At 44.9% G+C, this 16,906-nt stretch overlaps 1 protein-coding gene across 2 annotated transcripts in view; it reads right to left on the reverse strand.

The window, feature by feature from the left end:
- Nucleotides 1–13,350, reverse strand: part of CD38 (CD38 molecule) — a 56,776-nt gene extending 43,426 nt beyond the window's left edge. The window contains exon 1 of one of the 2 annotated variants that reach the window (XM_025922327.2): nt 12,962–13,339. In XM_025922327.2, coding sequence (XP_025778112.1) covers nt 12,962–13,215 — 254 coding nt within the window. In that variant the 5' untranslated portion in view covers nt 13,216–13,339. Of the gene's footprint in view, nt 1–12,961 lie in introns of both variants that reach the window. The other variant, XM_086705401.1, reaches the window with a different exon arrangement.
- Between the last annotated feature and the right edge of the window lie 3,556 nt (nt 13,351–16,906).

Below are 16,906 nucleotides of genomic sequence, written 5' to 3' on the forward strand. Positions count from 1 at the left end.
GCCAGCATTACCTTCATTCCCAAACCAAAGACCTCACTAAAAAGGAGAATTACAGACCAATATCCCTAACGAATTCTCAACAAGATACCAGCAAATCGAGTTCAACAGTATATAAAAAAAATTATTCACCATGATCAAGTGGGATCCACTCCTGAGATGCAAGGCTGGTTCAATATTCACAAATCAATCAATGCGATACATCACATTAATAGAATAAAGAGTAAGAACCATATGATGCTATCAATAGACACAGAAAAATCACTTGACAAAGTACAGCATCCTTTCTTAATAAAAACCCTCAAGAAAGCCAGGAGAGAAGCACTATATCTTAACATCATAAAAGCCATATATGAACAGCCCACAGCTAATATTACCCTCAATGTGGAAAAACTGAGAGCTTTCCCCCTGAGATAAGGAACAAGACGGGGATGTCCACTCTCACCACTGTTGTTAACATAGTGTTGGAAGCTCTAGCCTCAGCAATCAGACAACAAAATGAAATAAAAGGCATTGAAATTGGCAAAGAAGTCAAACTTTCACTTTTCACAGATGACATGATACTCTACATGAAAAACCCAAAAGACTTCACCAAAACGCTTCTAGAATGATACATGAATTCAGCAAAGTCGCAGGATATAAAATCAATGTCCAGAAATCAGTTGCATTTCTATACACCAATAATGGAGTAACAGAAAGAGATACCAAGGAATTGATCCTATTTACAATTGTACCAAGAACCATAAAATACCTAGAAATAAACCTAACCAAAGAAGTAGAAGACCTGTATGCTGAAAACTATAGGAAGCTTATGAAAGAAATTGAAGAAGACACAAAAAAATGGAAAAACATTCCACACTCCTGGATAGGAAGAACAAATATTGTTAAAATGTCGATACTACTGAAAGCAATCTACACATTTAATGCAATCCCAATGAAAATAGCACCAGCATTCTTCACAGAGCTAGAACAAACAATCCTAAAATTTGTATGGAACCACAAAAAAAACCCTGAATAGCCAAAGTAATGCTGAAAAAGAAAGCTGGAGGCATCACAATCCCAGACTTCAAGCTGTATTACAAAGCTGTAATCATCAAGACAGTATGGTATTGGCACAAAAACAGATACATAGACCAACGGAATAGAATACAGAACCCAGAATTGGACCCACAAATGTATAGTCAACTAATCTTCGACAAAGCAGGAAAGAGTAGCCAATGGAAAAAAGACAGTCTCTTTAGCAAATGGTGCTGGGAGAACTGGACAGCGACATGCAGAAGAATGAAACTGGACCACATTCTTACACCATACACAAAAAGAAATTCAAAGTGGATGAAAAGACCTAAATGTGAGAGAGGAAACCATCAAAATCCTAGAGCAGAAAACAGGCAACAATTTGTTTGACCTTGGCCGAAGCAACTTCTCATTTAACATGTCTCTGAAGGCAAGGGAAACAAAAGCAAAAATGAACTACTGGGACCTCATCAAAATAAAAAGCTTCTGTACAGCAAAGGAAACAATGAACAAAACTAAAAGACAACCAACGGAATGGGAAAAGATATTTACAATGACATATCAGATAAAGGATTAGTATCCAAAATCTATAAGGAATTTACTAAACTCAACACCTGAAAAACAAACAAACCAGTGAAGAAATGGGCAGAAGACATGAGCAGACACTTTTCCAAAGAAGACATGCAGATAGTCAACAGGCACATGAAAAGATGCTCAACATCACTCAGCATCAGGGAAATACAAATCAAAACCACACTGAAATACCAACTCACACCTGTCAGAATGGCTAAAATTAACAATTCAGGAAACAACAGATGCTGGCGAGGATGTGGAGAAAGGGGAACCCTCTTGCACTGTTGGTGGGAATGCAATCTGGTGCAGCCACTCTGGAAAACAATGTGGAGGTTCCTCAAAAAATTAAAAATAGAATTACCCTACAAGCTAGCAATACCACCACTAGGAATTTATCCAAAGGATACAGGAGTGCTGTACCCCATTTGTACCCAAATGTTTATAACAGCACTATCAACAATAGCCAAATTATGGAAAGAGCCCAGATGTTCATCAACTGATGCACGGATAAAGAAGTGGTATATATATACAATGGAATACTACTCAGTGATGAAAAAGAATGAAATCTCGCCATTTGCAACAACGTGGATGAAACTGGAGGGTATTATGCTAAGTGAAATAAGTCAGTCAGAGAAAGACAGATATCATATGTTTTCACTCATATGTGAAATTTGAGAAACTTAACAGAAGACCATAGGGGAAGGGAAGGAAAAATAAGTTACAGAGAGGGAAGCAAACCATAACTCTTAAATACAGAGAACAAACTGAGGGTTGATGGGGGTGGGGGTTGGGAAGGCAGGGAAAATGGGAGATGGGCATTGAGGAGGGCACTTGTTTGGATGAGCACTAGGTGTTGTATGTAAGGGATGAATCATGGGAATCTACTCCTAATGCCAAGACTATACTGTATACACTGTAAGTTAGCTAACTTGACAATGAATTATTTTTTTAAAAAAGAATATGTTTTATACATATATATATGAATATATACATAACGGAATATTACTCAGCCATCAAAAAGAATGAAATCTTGCCATTTGCAATGATGTGGAGGGAGCTAGAATGTATTATGCTAAGCACAATAAGTCAATTGGAGAAAGACAAGTACCATATGATTTCACTCATACTTGGAATTTAAGAAATAAAACAGACAAATATATGAGAAGTGGGTGGAAGAGAAGAGCGGGAAACAAAGCACAAGAGATCCTTAATGGTAGAGAACAAACTATGGGTGACAGAGGGAGATGGGTGGCAGATGGGCTAGATGGGTGATAAGCTCTAAGGAAGGCATTTGTTGTGATGAGCACTGGATGTTGTATGTAAGTGATTCATCACTGAAGTCTAGTCCTGAAACCAATATTGCACTGTATGTTAATTAACTAAAATTTAAATAGAGGCATGTGGGTGACTCAGTCGGTTAAGTGTCTAACTTCAACTCAAGTCATGATCTCACAGTTCGTGGGTTCAATCCCCAAATTGGGCTCCATAATGACAGTGTGGAGCCTGCTTAGGATTCTCTCTCTCTCTCTGCTCCTCCCTCACTCATGCTTTCTCTCAAAAATAAATAAATAAATAAATAAATAAATAAATAAATAAATAACTTAAAAAATAATATTCTAGGGGCTCTCAGATGGCTCAGTTGGTTAAGCATACAACTTTGGCTCAGGTCATGATCTCACAGTTCATGAGTTCGAGCCCTGCATCAGGCTCTGTGCTGACAGCTCAGAGCCTGGAGCCTGCTTCAGATTCTGTGTCTTCCTCTCCCTGTTTCTGGCCCCTCTCCCACGCTTGCTCTCTCCCTCTCAAAAATAAATAAAAAATTTTTTAATTTAAATTTCAAGAAAATTTAAATTAAAAAATAGAAGCAAAAAATAATAAAATAAATACATAAAAATAAAAAAAATAAGATAAATTAAAATATATATATAAATTTCTGAGTACATTGTAGACAGCCCATAAACATTGACTCCCAATCTTTCTCTGTTCAAAATTTCTAAATGGACTTCTGCAACTGTTTTTCAAGGGCTTTCTTTCCAAAGACAAAAGGAGGACGCAGACAAGTCATGAGTGTCCACTGCGATACAGAACAAGTTTTCTCCAGCAGGAATACTGCCACTTCCCTCAGCTGTTAATAATAACACCAGAACAAGAAGCACGGACTGGATGTCAGCAGTGAGCACTCGTGACCTTTCTAGGAACTTCTGAAGCAAATCACAGAAGTAATGTCTCTCCTTTTCCCTCTTCCCTTACCTCTATCCTTCCTTACTCAGCCATCTGATGTGTTCCCAAGACTTTCAAGCAGGCTCCCCTTCTGGAAGATTCTACCCCAGAGCTACATTTTCTCAGGTGTCCTGGTAGCAGCTCAAGTCTGAAAGTTCTAAACACACTTTGTTTGCATGTGTACTCCACCCTTCCTTCCAGAGATAACTCAGCTCTGTGGCCCAACTTCCACATTTGTAATCACGGCAGCACCCAGGCCTACACTTTGGAAACCAATTTCACTTTCCCTATTTTGCCCTCCATGTTCAGTCAGGTGCATCTAAGACTCTGGCTACTGGTCTCTGTTTCAGAGCCCCAGAATGAAAAATGGAGTTAAAGGAAGCCTGATAATCATGATAGAACTAAGCATTGAGGACACACAGGTGAATGTGAGGCCATGAACTTCATTCTGCTCTAATGATGTTCAGGGTCTAGCTGGGAATACAGACGCTGAGCTGGTGGTCATCCCATCACCCACAGGGAAAACATGCTAGAATTCTGTCCTGTGCAAATACACTCACGCTCATTCTCTCACACACTGAGAGGGTCCAGGTTGTGGGTGGGCCAACATGGGGTTCACACCCTCTCACCAGTGGGGTCCTGCCAAGGTCCTACAGCCTTTAAAGAGTTTTGGTCCATCCATTGGCCAGTCTTCCTCCAAGAGTACCATCTTATCTGTCTCCCAGGTTCAGTCAACAGGTTAACACACACTCTTCAGAACACCCTTTGCTGAAATTCTATGGTAAAAGTAAGACCTCATACGTGACTTTTTTCATGAAGTCTTTCCCAACTCTGGTCCACCAGGTGGATGGTGCTCATTTCTGAAACTCTGTGGCATGGTGCAGGCACTTGGCTCAGAGCAATTCACATATTTTCTTGTTTGACAGGTACTTGAGTACCTCTTACCCCTACAGAATCTAGCAAAGGGCTTAGAGCACAGAAACCACCCCTCCCTCCAAGGAGCCGCTCTCATCCACGTACACACCCATGTGCCATTACAGATCACACTGCCCTGCAGCACTGTCTCCAGGCCAGTCCTCCCAGACCTCCCCTCAGTCCTCCCAGACCTCCCCTCAGGACCCTGGACAGCAGGACTGGTGTTTTCTTCCTCTCTGAACCCCACTTCCCCCCGCAGGAGCCCCAGCATCAGGCGCACCGTGCGTCTTTATTATGTGTTTGTAGGAATTTGTATTCTGTACATTGTGGACTCATAAATTTCACTGAGTAGAAGTTAATAAAATGCTGTAGTCATTCAAATGGGAGTCATGGGGAAGTGAAAATGAAGAATTGGTCCCTGAGAAATCTTGCTAGAAATTTTGAAGAGGAAGGAGAAACAAAAAGAAATTGTGAAATGAAGAAAAAGGAATCAGAAATAATAGTCAATGCAGGCACAGGGCAGATGATCTTTCTGTGATCATCAGAAAGCAAGTTAAGATGGGTGAAGAATGTTCTCTGATTAAGTCTCTAAATACTGTGTATGTCTATGTTTCAACAAGCATGATGAGGACTTCACTGAGTTCACCTTAGCAGGCATCTACCAAGGGACTATAATGTGACAAGCAATGTGCTGGACAAAAGAGGATGCAGGGGTGAGTAAAACAGTATCTTCCCTCAGGAACCCCAGCTTGTATGGGGCAGGGAAGAAGGGAACTATCAGAAGAAGGCCCTCTCCTGTTCCTGAACAGCCAGCAGCTATCATCAATGCCTTAAATTCATGGGGAGGGCTGGTTTTCTCCAAGGCAGTAAGATTCCTGGAACTGAACTACACCTCTGGCTACCTCCCTGGAGGCCCATCTCTCCCTGGGTGCTGGCTCTCCATTTCCACCTGCAGACTCTGCTCCACCCTCCACCCACATTCCCTGGCTCCTGACTATTGCCCGGACAGGTGACAGTCTCCCACAGTACCAATATTTCCAAATTGTCAACACTAAGCACCTGATAACACTCTGGTGAGTCTTGGCCACACGTCTCTTAGGTCTCGTGCCCAGGGCCATCTTAGGTCATAATGCAGCTCCTGGGTGTGACCTTGAGACAGCAGAACCAGGGGTCACCTGTTCAGGAATGTTCTGCCCCTGGTTTAACTTAAGGAAGTTCCATCTTGACAAGCAGGGACAAGTTTCAATACTTGCCTACCCACACTAAAAGACTGACAGAAAGTGACTTGTATGGGGGTAAGAGATTTTGGAAAAGGAAAATGAAGGAAAAGGAACATATAAAGAAGATAAAGTCCAAAGACCTACAAAGAAATACTGAGAAGCTATTATATAAAAGAAACATCAATGCTCTATTAGCCCAAAATAGAGATTGATGGGGATTTGGGAGCAATGGTATGGAAGTTTGTTGAGGAGGTATATTTATGATAGCTCTGTTTGTTTTTATTATTCATAATATACTGGCTTGTATACTGTTCATTTAATTCAACTAACTATTTTTGCTTACTGTATTGCAGGCACTATTTTAGGTCATAAATATATACCACTCAACAAAAAGCCCCTAGATTCAATGAGCTTATATTCCAGGAGGCATGTATCATTTTTTATCATTGTTAAATCTAGTTAATAAAAGGTAATAATGTATAAAGAGCAATCGATGTCACAGAAGAACAAAAAAGACAAGAAAGAAATAAAAATTTTAAAACTAACATAAAGGGATCCCTGGGTAGCTCCATTGGTTAAGCATCTGACTCTTGATTTCTGCTCGGGTCATGATCTCATGGTCCTGGGACCAGGCTACGTTGGGCTCCATGCTTGGGATTCTGTCCCTCCCTCTCCCTTTGCCCCTCCCACACTTGAGGTCTTTCTCTCTCTCTCCCTCTTGCTCTCTCTCAAAAATAAATAAATGAATAAATAAATACATAAATAAATACATAAATAAATAAATAAATTTTTAAAGTGTTTTAAAAAATTTAAAAGCTAACATAAAGATACAGGAAGGACTAAAGCTGTCCACAAAATTTTTGTTACTCTTCTCATCACAGAGTAGAGCTTGTTTTCTCTCCTCTTGAACCTGGACAGGCCTGGTGACCATTTTATTTTTTTATTTTTTTTTTAATATATGAAATTTATTGTCAAATTGGTTTCCATACAACACCCAGTGCTCATCCCAAAAGATGCCCTCTTCAATACCTATCACCCACCCTCCCCTCCCTCCCACCCCCCATCAACCCTCAGTTTGTTCTCAGTTTTCAAGAGTCTCATGCTTTGGCTCTCTCCCACTCTAACCTCTTTTTTTTTTTCCTTCCCCTCCCCCCCATGGGTTTCTGCCAAGTTTCTCAGGATCCACATAAGAGTGAAACCATATGGTATCTGTCTTTCTCTGTATGACTTATTTCACTTAGCATAACACCCTCCAGTTCCACCCACGTTGCTACAAAGGGCCGTATTTTATTCTTTCTCATTGCCCTGGTGACCGTTTTAACCCGAAGAATGTAGTGGAAGAGACGCTGTGCTAGTTAGGGGTCTAGACCCAGGCTCCCCTGGAAAGAGCTGAGGAACTCTGAAGACACGTAGCTGCACCATGGTGAGGTCATGTGCGGGGGGCTGTGAGGAGGAGACGCCCTGAAATGACACAGAGAAAAAGAGCCCTGGCCATCCCCGCTCTGCCCATGCACCACAGCACCACCACACAAGTACAATGTCTGGGGCATTCCAGTCGACTCAACCCCCCAGATGACTTCATTGAAGCAGATCATCCAACTGATGCTAGCCAACACGCAGCATCATGAAAGATAGTAAGTGATTGTCATTTTATGTCATTACAGTTTAGGGTAGTTTATCGGCAATAGGTAACCAAAACAGAAAGTGGAACCCGGAAGTGAGGTGCTTTGTAACAGAACCCTGACACATGAGCATGATGGCTCATTCTCTGTGTACACTTGACCGAGATATTTGGTCACACACATGTGGATGTCACACTTAAATGGATGGACTCTAAGTAAAGCTGATTGCCCTCCATAATGTGGATGGGCCCCATTCAATTAGCTGAAGCCTTAAGAAAAAGACTGACCTCCCCCAAGAAAAAGAGAATTCTGCCAGCAAATAAACCTTCGGACCCAAGCTGCAACATCAACTCTTCCCTAGGTCTCTAGCCTGTCTGCACCCCCTTCAGATTTTGGACTTGTCAGTTGCCACAATCGTGGGAGCTAATGCCTTAAAATAAACATCTCCTCTCCCCCCATCCCTGCCCCTCCTCACCTCTCTCTCACTCTCTTCCTCTCCCTGGAGAGGCAGCGTGGCACCAGCATTGGGAGTGAGTGGCAGGCTGGGGTAAGACAGACCTCAGGGAGGGGCACCCGGCTGGCTCAGAGGAGTGTAGGGCTGTTGATCTCAGGGTTCTGAGTTTAAGCCTCACCTTGGGTGTGGAGATTGCTTAAGTAAATAAAACTTTAAAAAGAAAAAAGAAAGACAGAAAGACCTTAAGGGGACTGTTCCTAAAGGCTGGACACACAGGAAGGAAACTGTCACCGGAGCCTAAGAAAAAGTTGACCCATGTTAGATGGTTGTGGTAACACTGTCGTCCGCAGTAATAGAAATACTTGAGGAACTTAGGAATTTGCCTAAGGAGATTTCCAGGCAGAATGTCAGAGGTGCGCCTCATTTCTTCTCACCGCACACGATAAGGTACAGATTCATTTTTAGACAGAATCAAGGGCAAACATTTCCAAGTCAGGATTTGCTGGGTTGGAAAATAAAGCTGCTTTTCATTCCTAGTCTTTCCCGGTAAAAGAATATCAAACCAAGAAATGGTGATGAGGCAGTAATCACTTCCAGGGGCTGCCAGTAAAACATGTTCACAGGGTCAAAACATCAGGGCTGGGACTCCCAGACTCTGAGACAGCAGAGAGACATTGTGATGGTCCACCTTTCCAGCATCCCCGGTAATGCCAGCCTTTCAGCAGACCCCTCCATGGTGTCCCTCATGTGAGTGATGTCCCCTGTATCTTGGATATGTCAACTTAGTTGAGCCCCCAAATTACTCCAGTCCCAGCCAACATCACAAGGAGCAGAAGAAACACGTAGTTAAGCCCAGTTGATCCAAGAGTCATGTAAAATAATGAAATGCTTTATGCTTTAGATCACTAAGTTTTGGAGTCGTTTATTATGTAGTCACAGATAAGCAAGATGCCAATTGCAGACCATTTGAAACTGAAGAATAATAAGGAAAGAAATCTACAAGAAACTTACTAAAGGCCTAAAATCAGTGGCGGAATAATAAGAATCAGCCGTTAACAATTCCCTTAGCCCAGCAGTACCGTATTTCACTGCCTTTCTTCCATTTACATTCAGTTTTATATAGTTACGATTGTCATATACATTGTTTTTGATACTGGTTTTGTTTTGCCTGGGATCACGTAACATGTCAAATTTGTGTATATTAACACGTAGTTATAATAAAGACCTACAGAGGTAAGAAGAACTAGAAATACCAGGTCAAAATGGAATTACAAGGTTGAATAATTGACATAAAGTGAAGTTCTGGCCCAGTATAAAAGACCAAAGCAGGAAACAGTGACCCAGCAAGGAGTGGATAGGAAAAGAGGATCTCAGGAATGATCTCAGAATTCATCAGGGTAAAGATTTCTGATGCTGAGAAGTATGACTACACGGGAAATAGCATGCCAGACTTTCAACAACATAGAAAGAAGATTAGTGACCAGAGTCATAACCTTGAAGTTAAAGTCTCAAGAGTCAGGGGAGCAACAGAAGTTATAAGTGTTCCAAGGACAACAAGCAGAGAGAAAGAAAATACTACATACATGATCTACAATATATAAAGAATGCCCGTAAGAAGAAATAAATAGGGGCAACTGGTTAAGCATCAGACTTCAGCTCAAGTCATGATCTCACAGTTTGTGAGTTCAAGCCCTGCATCGGGCTCTGTGCTGACAGCTCAGAGCCTAGAACCTGCTTTGGATTCTGTGTCTCCCTCCCTGTCTGCCCCTCCCCTGCTTGCACTCTGACTCTCTCTGTCTCTCAAAAATAAATAAATGTCAAAAAATTTTTTTAAAAAACAGAATTTTTGTGTCTGTATTTATGAAGAATATTGATCTGAGGTTTTCTTTTCTTTCTTTTCTCATTTTTTATTTTTATGTTTTTGTCTGGTTTGGGCAATACTAGCTTTATAAAAAAAATTGGGAATTATTTCTTCCTCTTCTATGTCTGAAAGAAATTGTGTAGGATAGGTTTTCATTCTTCTTTAAATATCTGGAAGAATTCTACACTAAAACCACTTGGGCTTGGAGATTTCTTTCTTGGTAGTTTTTAAATTAAAAATTCAATTTCTTTGGGGTGCCTGGAAGGCTCAGTTGGTTAAGTGTCTGACTTTGGCTTAGATCATGATCTCACGGTTCTTGGGGTCGAGCCCTGCATCGGGCTCTGTGCTGACAGCTCAGAGCCCGGAGCCTGCTTCAGATTCTGTGTCTCCCTCTCTCTCTGCCCCTCCCCCACTCGTTCTCGTTCTCTCTCTGTCTCTCTCTCTCTCAAAAATAAATAAAAATATTTTTAAGATTAAAAAAAGAAAATTGGAAACGAATTTTTGTGGACCGAAATAGTTACCTCTACCCATAGAATGAGATAAATCAGGGGCACCTGGGTGGCTCAGTGGGTTAAGTGTCCTACTTCAGCTTAGGTAATGATCTCTCTGCTGATGGCTCAGAGCCTACTTCAGATTCTGTGTCTCCCTCTCTCTCTGCCCTTCCCCTATGCATGCTCTCTCTCTCTCTCAAAAACAAAATAAACACTAAAAAAAAAATTTTGTTTTTTTTAATAATGAGGTAAATCTACCTGTGCTAACACGGAAAGATCTCCAGGGCCATGTGTTTAATTTTTTAAAAAATAACAGTAAAACAAAAAATTAGAAACAACATAAATTTGGGGCACCTGGTGGTTCAGTGGTTAAGCTTCCAACTCTTGATCTCATCCCAGGGTTTGGGGTTTGGGAGTTCAAGCCTGCCACCCGGCTCTGTGCTGACAGTGCGAAATCTGCTTGGGATTCTGTCTCTCCTTCTCTCTCTGCCCCTTCCCTGCTTGTACTCTCTTTCTGTCAAAATAAATGAACTTAAAAAAAAAAAGGAAACAACATGGAGGTACAGATACACTGAATTGTAATTTAAATAGCTTTAATACTAGGTATCCATTTTCATGTTGGCCTTGATCTCTATTTATTATTGTTAAAAGGTGACTGTGATACTGCCTTTCCAAAAACAATAGCATTAACACTTTGTATGTATCAGGATTATTCCTCCTAATCCTCAGAATTTCCACATGTGGAAGAATTTCCACATCATTCCATTCTCCATTCTGAGATCATTGCAGCCCAGAGAAAGTATCTTGTGCAAAACTACACTGTGACTGACAGAGCCGAGATTTAAACCCCAGCCAGTGTGATTCCCGAAGTTGTGTCCTTAAACTCTCCGAGGATAAAGGGACCATACGTTCTGGTATAAGTCTATGGACTCAGCATAATTAGTAACAGCATCCCCTTTGTCTTCAAAATGTCCCAGACATAGTAAATTCTGTGGTCACTCTACGTACAGGACATACATAGGCAACACAGCACAGGGGGTGAGCTCAGTTTCTGGATCCAAATTTTGGGCAATTGACTCAAACTCTCTATTTCAATTTTTTCGTTTCTAAAATGGGGGCGCAGTCAAGTGCCTCACACAGTTAGTTGTTACGGGACTCGGTGATTTCATATTTCTTAAGTGACAAGCACGTGGTACCGTATGAATTATTAACCCATTTACATAGTGTCTGCGTGTGTGTGTTTAATATTGACCCGGCGCCCTGACAAACATTAAAAAAGTCACGTGGTCCCTACGGAGCCTCGGGCTTGCTACCCGGTGGTGATAATCTAACCAATAGCGTGAATTTACATTGAACAACAACAGAAATCTTAAAACTGTTACATGAAGATGAAACTTAAACGTCCGCGTCGATCATTACCAAGTCAGAATAGATAGCGCTTGATTTTATCAACACTTTAAGTGTAGCCTAAGGGAAACGCTTCAACTTCTGATTTCTCAATTAACTATTTAATTACTGGGAAGCAAAACACTCACGGGACCGACCCCGGCAATCGGCAATCGTTGGCCTGGAAAAAATGTGCAAGAATCGAGGGGCGGAAAGCGCGCGGGGAGGCTGGCGGGGTGGGGGTTGGGGTGCGGATTTTACCGCTCGGCTCCCGGGGCTGCCGGTGGTTCGCAGGCGGAATTCATTGCGCGATCCCACACTCCCAACAGAAATTGTGGCTCCCGGTGCCCGCCTTCGGCAGCCTGAGAAGTAGCTTTTTACTTCCGGCTGGTTCTACTTCATGCACAACTTCAAAAATCAGTTCTGTGGGTGAAACCAAACCCTGGGAATGAAAGTCAAGAAAGCGGTTCCCTCTGGGAGTGATTAGGTGGGAGGAGGAAAGAGGAACCCTCTGGAAAGGTTCCGCAGACTGAAGTGGGTGGTGTTTTCAGGGTGGGTACCGATGCGTCGAACCGATGCACCTGACAGTGTAAGTTTTATCTCACGTTCCAAAGTTAGTGTTTTGGTTTAATTTTGTCACTGAGCTCTCTGTCCCATTTATCCCTGGGGGCGCAATAAGTGCTGTTTTATATTCGTGAATAAAACTCACTGTAGTGGTCTGGCCCCTCTGATGCCATCCTCCCCCCTCCCCTCCCGCTCCCCCCGCCACACACACACACACACACACACACACACACACCCCTGCAGGCTCCAGAAGCCTCCTAACCAGGCAGGTGTCACCGGTAACTGTCCGGGGCCAGAGCCCGCGCACAGAAGTCCCCTGCAAAGCAGAGAGTGCCCGCGATCCTCCGCGCCCACCAGTTGCGCGCCTGCAGCGCGGCGGCGAGCGCGGAGCTGGGCCCCGCCGGCGCCGCGCACCTAGCCCAGAAGGCGGGCGTCTGCGCCCAGGGTTCGGCCGCCGAACCGCGCGCTCCCCGCCCGCCCGCGCGCGCAGGTGCCAACGCCAGGCGCTCCCGCGAGCGGCGCGGAACGTCAAGGCCAGCGCTCCCCAGCCGGCACTGGCCGGCGGGCTCTCCGCTGACCCGGAATAGAAGATGCTTTGTTTTCGCGCGCGGTGCCCCGCCGCGCGCCACCGGACACCGACTCACCCCAGCTCGGGTCGCACGATTTGGGTGTAGGTGTAGCACCGTCCGAGGATTATCTCGTAAAAATGGGCGGTGGTGCCCGCCCCCTTCCACTCCCGGTGCTGGGGCGGCTGGCGCCACATCACGATCCCCACCACCACCGCGATGATCACCACCACCAGGAGACCGAAAACCACGCAGAGACAGATCTGGGCTTTCTTGGAAATGTCGCAGCAGGGTTTCTCCCCGGACACGGGCCTGAACCTGTGGTCGGCCATGGGGTCCGCCGTGGGGTCCGCTCGCGAAGTTGCAGGAGAGACCACCCGCGGCCGGTCCGAAAGCGAGGACGGAGCTAGCCCGGTTCTGAAAATGCACCTCCCCTTTATCTCGCACGGCTTCCTTTCCCACCCCCACCCCCTCCTCCAAAGTCCCTTGGCCGGCAGGACCAATAAGGATTTCAAGGACTTGAAAGGCCTCTACGACTACCGCCGCCGCTCACTTCCAGACTCCTGAGCAGACAAGGACCACGCTTTGCAGTTGCAGGAAGAAGCGGCCTCCTTAAGCTTTCTCTGCAGGCCCCGGAAAAACACAATATATCCTTATGCTTCTCCACCAGCTGCCTTGTTCAACCTTGCACTTTACAATTTAGCCACACCCTCTCCTGGAAAGTGTGAAGGCCGGCTGCCTACCTCTGCACCTGCCCATAAGCAATGCTCTCTGTGGGCTGGGGGGAGAAGGAGAGGGAGGGTGCCCTACCTCTACTTGACAAGTTTGACAAATGCCTGCTCAGCCCTCTTCAAAAGCTCCACTCAAGCCTCATCCCTTAACTCAAGTGGCATCAGTAATGAAACCTGGGTTCAAACTCAGCACCTCTACCCACTACTGGAGTGATACTGGGCACATTATTTGATCTCTCTGTGCTTCAGATTTAAGACTGGGATCATGGCAGCGTCTACTTCATAGGGTACGGTGAGGGTTAAGAGAGTTCACATTTACAATGTGCTTAGCACCATGCCTGGCACAGGCTGAGTGTTCAATAAATGTTAGCTATTACAACCTGCTTCTATAACCCATGGGATGTGCTTGGAAAAGTATCTGGCATGCCGTAAGCACTCCAAGTGGTGGTTCAATAAATAATCGAGTGACTAGTCTCGGATATGCCCTGCCTGTCCTCTCTCAAGGTTCCTTACTAGTAAGACCATCTGTGACATTCAGCAGAGACCTAAGGAAAGTGAAAAATCAAGCCACAGGACTTCCTGGGGCAAAAGTTCTCCAGAGGGTGAGGTGCAAAAACTCTGAGGGAAAAAAAAAAGCCCTTGACCTGTTGCAGCAGCAGCAAGGAGGCCATTGGAGCTGGAATGCAGGGTTAAGGGAGACAGAACAGGAGACAAGTTCAGAGGGTAGCAGGGTACCAGATCACTAATAGCCCTGTGGGACAGGATAAGGACTTTTTGGACTGTGAATTTTATTTTGAACACATTCAAGGTCATTGGGTGACTTGATCAGCCATGACATTTAAAATTTTGTTTTAATGTTCATTTATTTCTGAGAGAGACAGAGCACAAGCAGGGAAGGGCAGAGAGAGAGAGAGAGAGAGAGAGAGACAGAATCCGAAGCAGGCTCCAGGCTCTGAGCTGTCAGCACAGAGCCCGACGTGGGCTTGAACTCACAAACCATGAGATTGTGACCTGAGTCAAAGTCTGAAGCTTAACCGACTGAGCCCCCCAGGCGCCCCTGGCTTGACGTTTTAAATGCTCAATCTGGGGGCGCCTGGGTGGCGCAGTCGGTTAAGCGTCCGACTTCAGCCAGGTCACGATCTCGCGGTCCGTGAGTTAGAGCCCCGCGTCGGGCTCTGGGCTGATGGCTCAGAGCCTGGAGCCTGTTTCCGATTCTGTGTCTCCCTCTCTCTCTGCCCCTCCCCCGTTCATGCTCTGTCTCTCTCTGTCCCAAAAATAAATAAACGTTGAAAAAAAAAAAAAAAAAATTTAAATGCTCAATCTGGCTTCTGCGCTGAGAATAAATTGTAGGAAAGTAAGGAAGGATGGAAAGGTGGAGACCGGTTATGATGACTTTGACCAGGACAGTAGTAACAAAAGAGTCAAGAAAATAATCAGTCGGATCCTGGATACGTTTTGAAAGTAGCAGCAACAAAGGATTTGCTGTGGAGTCAGATGGGGGAGGGGGGTTGCAAGAAAAAGGAGTCAAAGAGCACTCCAGGAATTTGGGTCTGAGTAACTCACCAAAGGAAGGACAGCACTGCCATTTATAGTGATGGAAAAACTGGGGGTGAGGTAGATTTGGTTTGGGGAAAAAAGGTTCCAACCAAAAATTTGGTTTGGGAGGTAAGTTTGAGATGTTCAGTAGACCCCGAGTAGGGGACATCAGGTAGCTATTTGGGTAAAAATATCTGGAATTCAAGGGGTCAGTACTGGAAACATAAATATGGGAGGCTTTACCATACAGATAGTTTTTATTTATTTTTATTTTTTTAAGTTTATTTATTTATTTTGAGAGAGAGAGAGAGAGAGAGAGAGAGAGCACGAGCAGGGGAGGGGTATAGAGAGGGGAAGAGAGAGAATCCGAAGCAGGCTCCACGTTGTCAGCACAGAGCCCCACTCGGGGCTGGATCTCACAAAGCTGTGAGATCATGACTGGCCGGAAATCAAGAGTCGGAGGCTCAACCGACTGAGCCACCCAGGAAGCGCCCCCTACAGACAGTTTTTATTTATTTATTTATTTATTTATTTATTTATTTATTTAAGTTTGCTTAACGTTTACTTATTTTTGAGACAGAGAGAGACAGAGCATGAACGGGGAAGGTTCAGAGAGAGAGGGAGACACAGAATTCAAAGCAGGCTCCAGGCTCTGAGCTGTCAGCACAGAGCCCGACGCGGGGCTCGAACTCATGGACCTCGAGATCATGACCGGGGCTCGAACTCATGGACCGCGAGATCATGACCTGAGCCGAAGTCGGACACTCAACCGACTGAGCCACCCAGGTACCCCCCTACAGACAGTTTTTAAAGCCAAAGGGATAAACAGAAGTTTCAGAGACTCAATGAGTAGTGAAGGTCAGGAAGATGAGGAGGGCTCAGGCAAAGGATGCTGGCGAGGGCGACCCCTGAGACAACAGCCTGAGACCAGACGGAGAGCTACTGGTGCGCTCGACAAGAGCCGTTGCAGAGGAAGGTGGAGGGACAGAGCCCGATGAGAGTAGGTTCATGGGAGTGTGTGAGAGGAAGACGTGTCAGTGAGCTCGATGGCTCGTCCTGAAGACTTTCTGTCAAACGGATAGAGAAATGAGGCCGTAGCAGGAGGACAAAATGTTGTCTCTGAGGAGAGACCTACAACCTTATGTCTGTGGGATGACTGGGTGACCCAAGAGACAGGCAACAGCTGATAATGCAGAAGAGGGGAGAATTGCTGGAAAAAGCGTAAAATTTGCAAAGCTCATGCGGAGGTGGTAGGAAACTGAGGCACGGGAGTCCACCTGCCTCACAGAAGGAAGGTAGAGAACACGACTTAGTGGACTGGCCGGCAGGGACACGTGGACACCCTCGTGGGCGCTTCTCAGTGAAATGAGTGGGTGAGAGCTGGCAGAACGCAGGAGACGAGCAGAGTGGGTGGATGGAATAAGGAAATGAGAGACGGTCTCGGGGTGTCGTTAGGCGGTCAGGAATTTAAAGAAAGGCCAGTCAGTGAGGGGGTGTTCTTTTTGTCTAGCTGCTCCCCGCTGCCTAGTAGAAAGGGCAGAAGGTAGGCAGAGAGGGAGGTGTGATGAGGCTGGGGTTTGTGGGTTTGCCGGCGCAAACACACAAGCCACAAAGCCTGTTGTGGCTTAAACAGCAGACACTTATTGTCTCACGGTTGTGGAGCCTCACATCAAGGTATCCATGGGGCTGATTTCCTCTGAGTCCTCTCTCCCTGGCTTGTACACGGCTGCCCTCTTGCTGTGTGCTCACACGGTCT

The sequence above is a fragment of the Puma concolor genome, chromosome B1 (assembly GCF_028749965.1).
Source record: "Puma concolor isolate L17-30 chromosome B1, mPumCon1.1.hap2, whole genome shotgun sequence".
Taxonomy (NCBI): domain Eukaryota; kingdom Metazoa; phylum Chordata; class Mammalia; order Carnivora; family Felidae; genus Puma; species Puma concolor.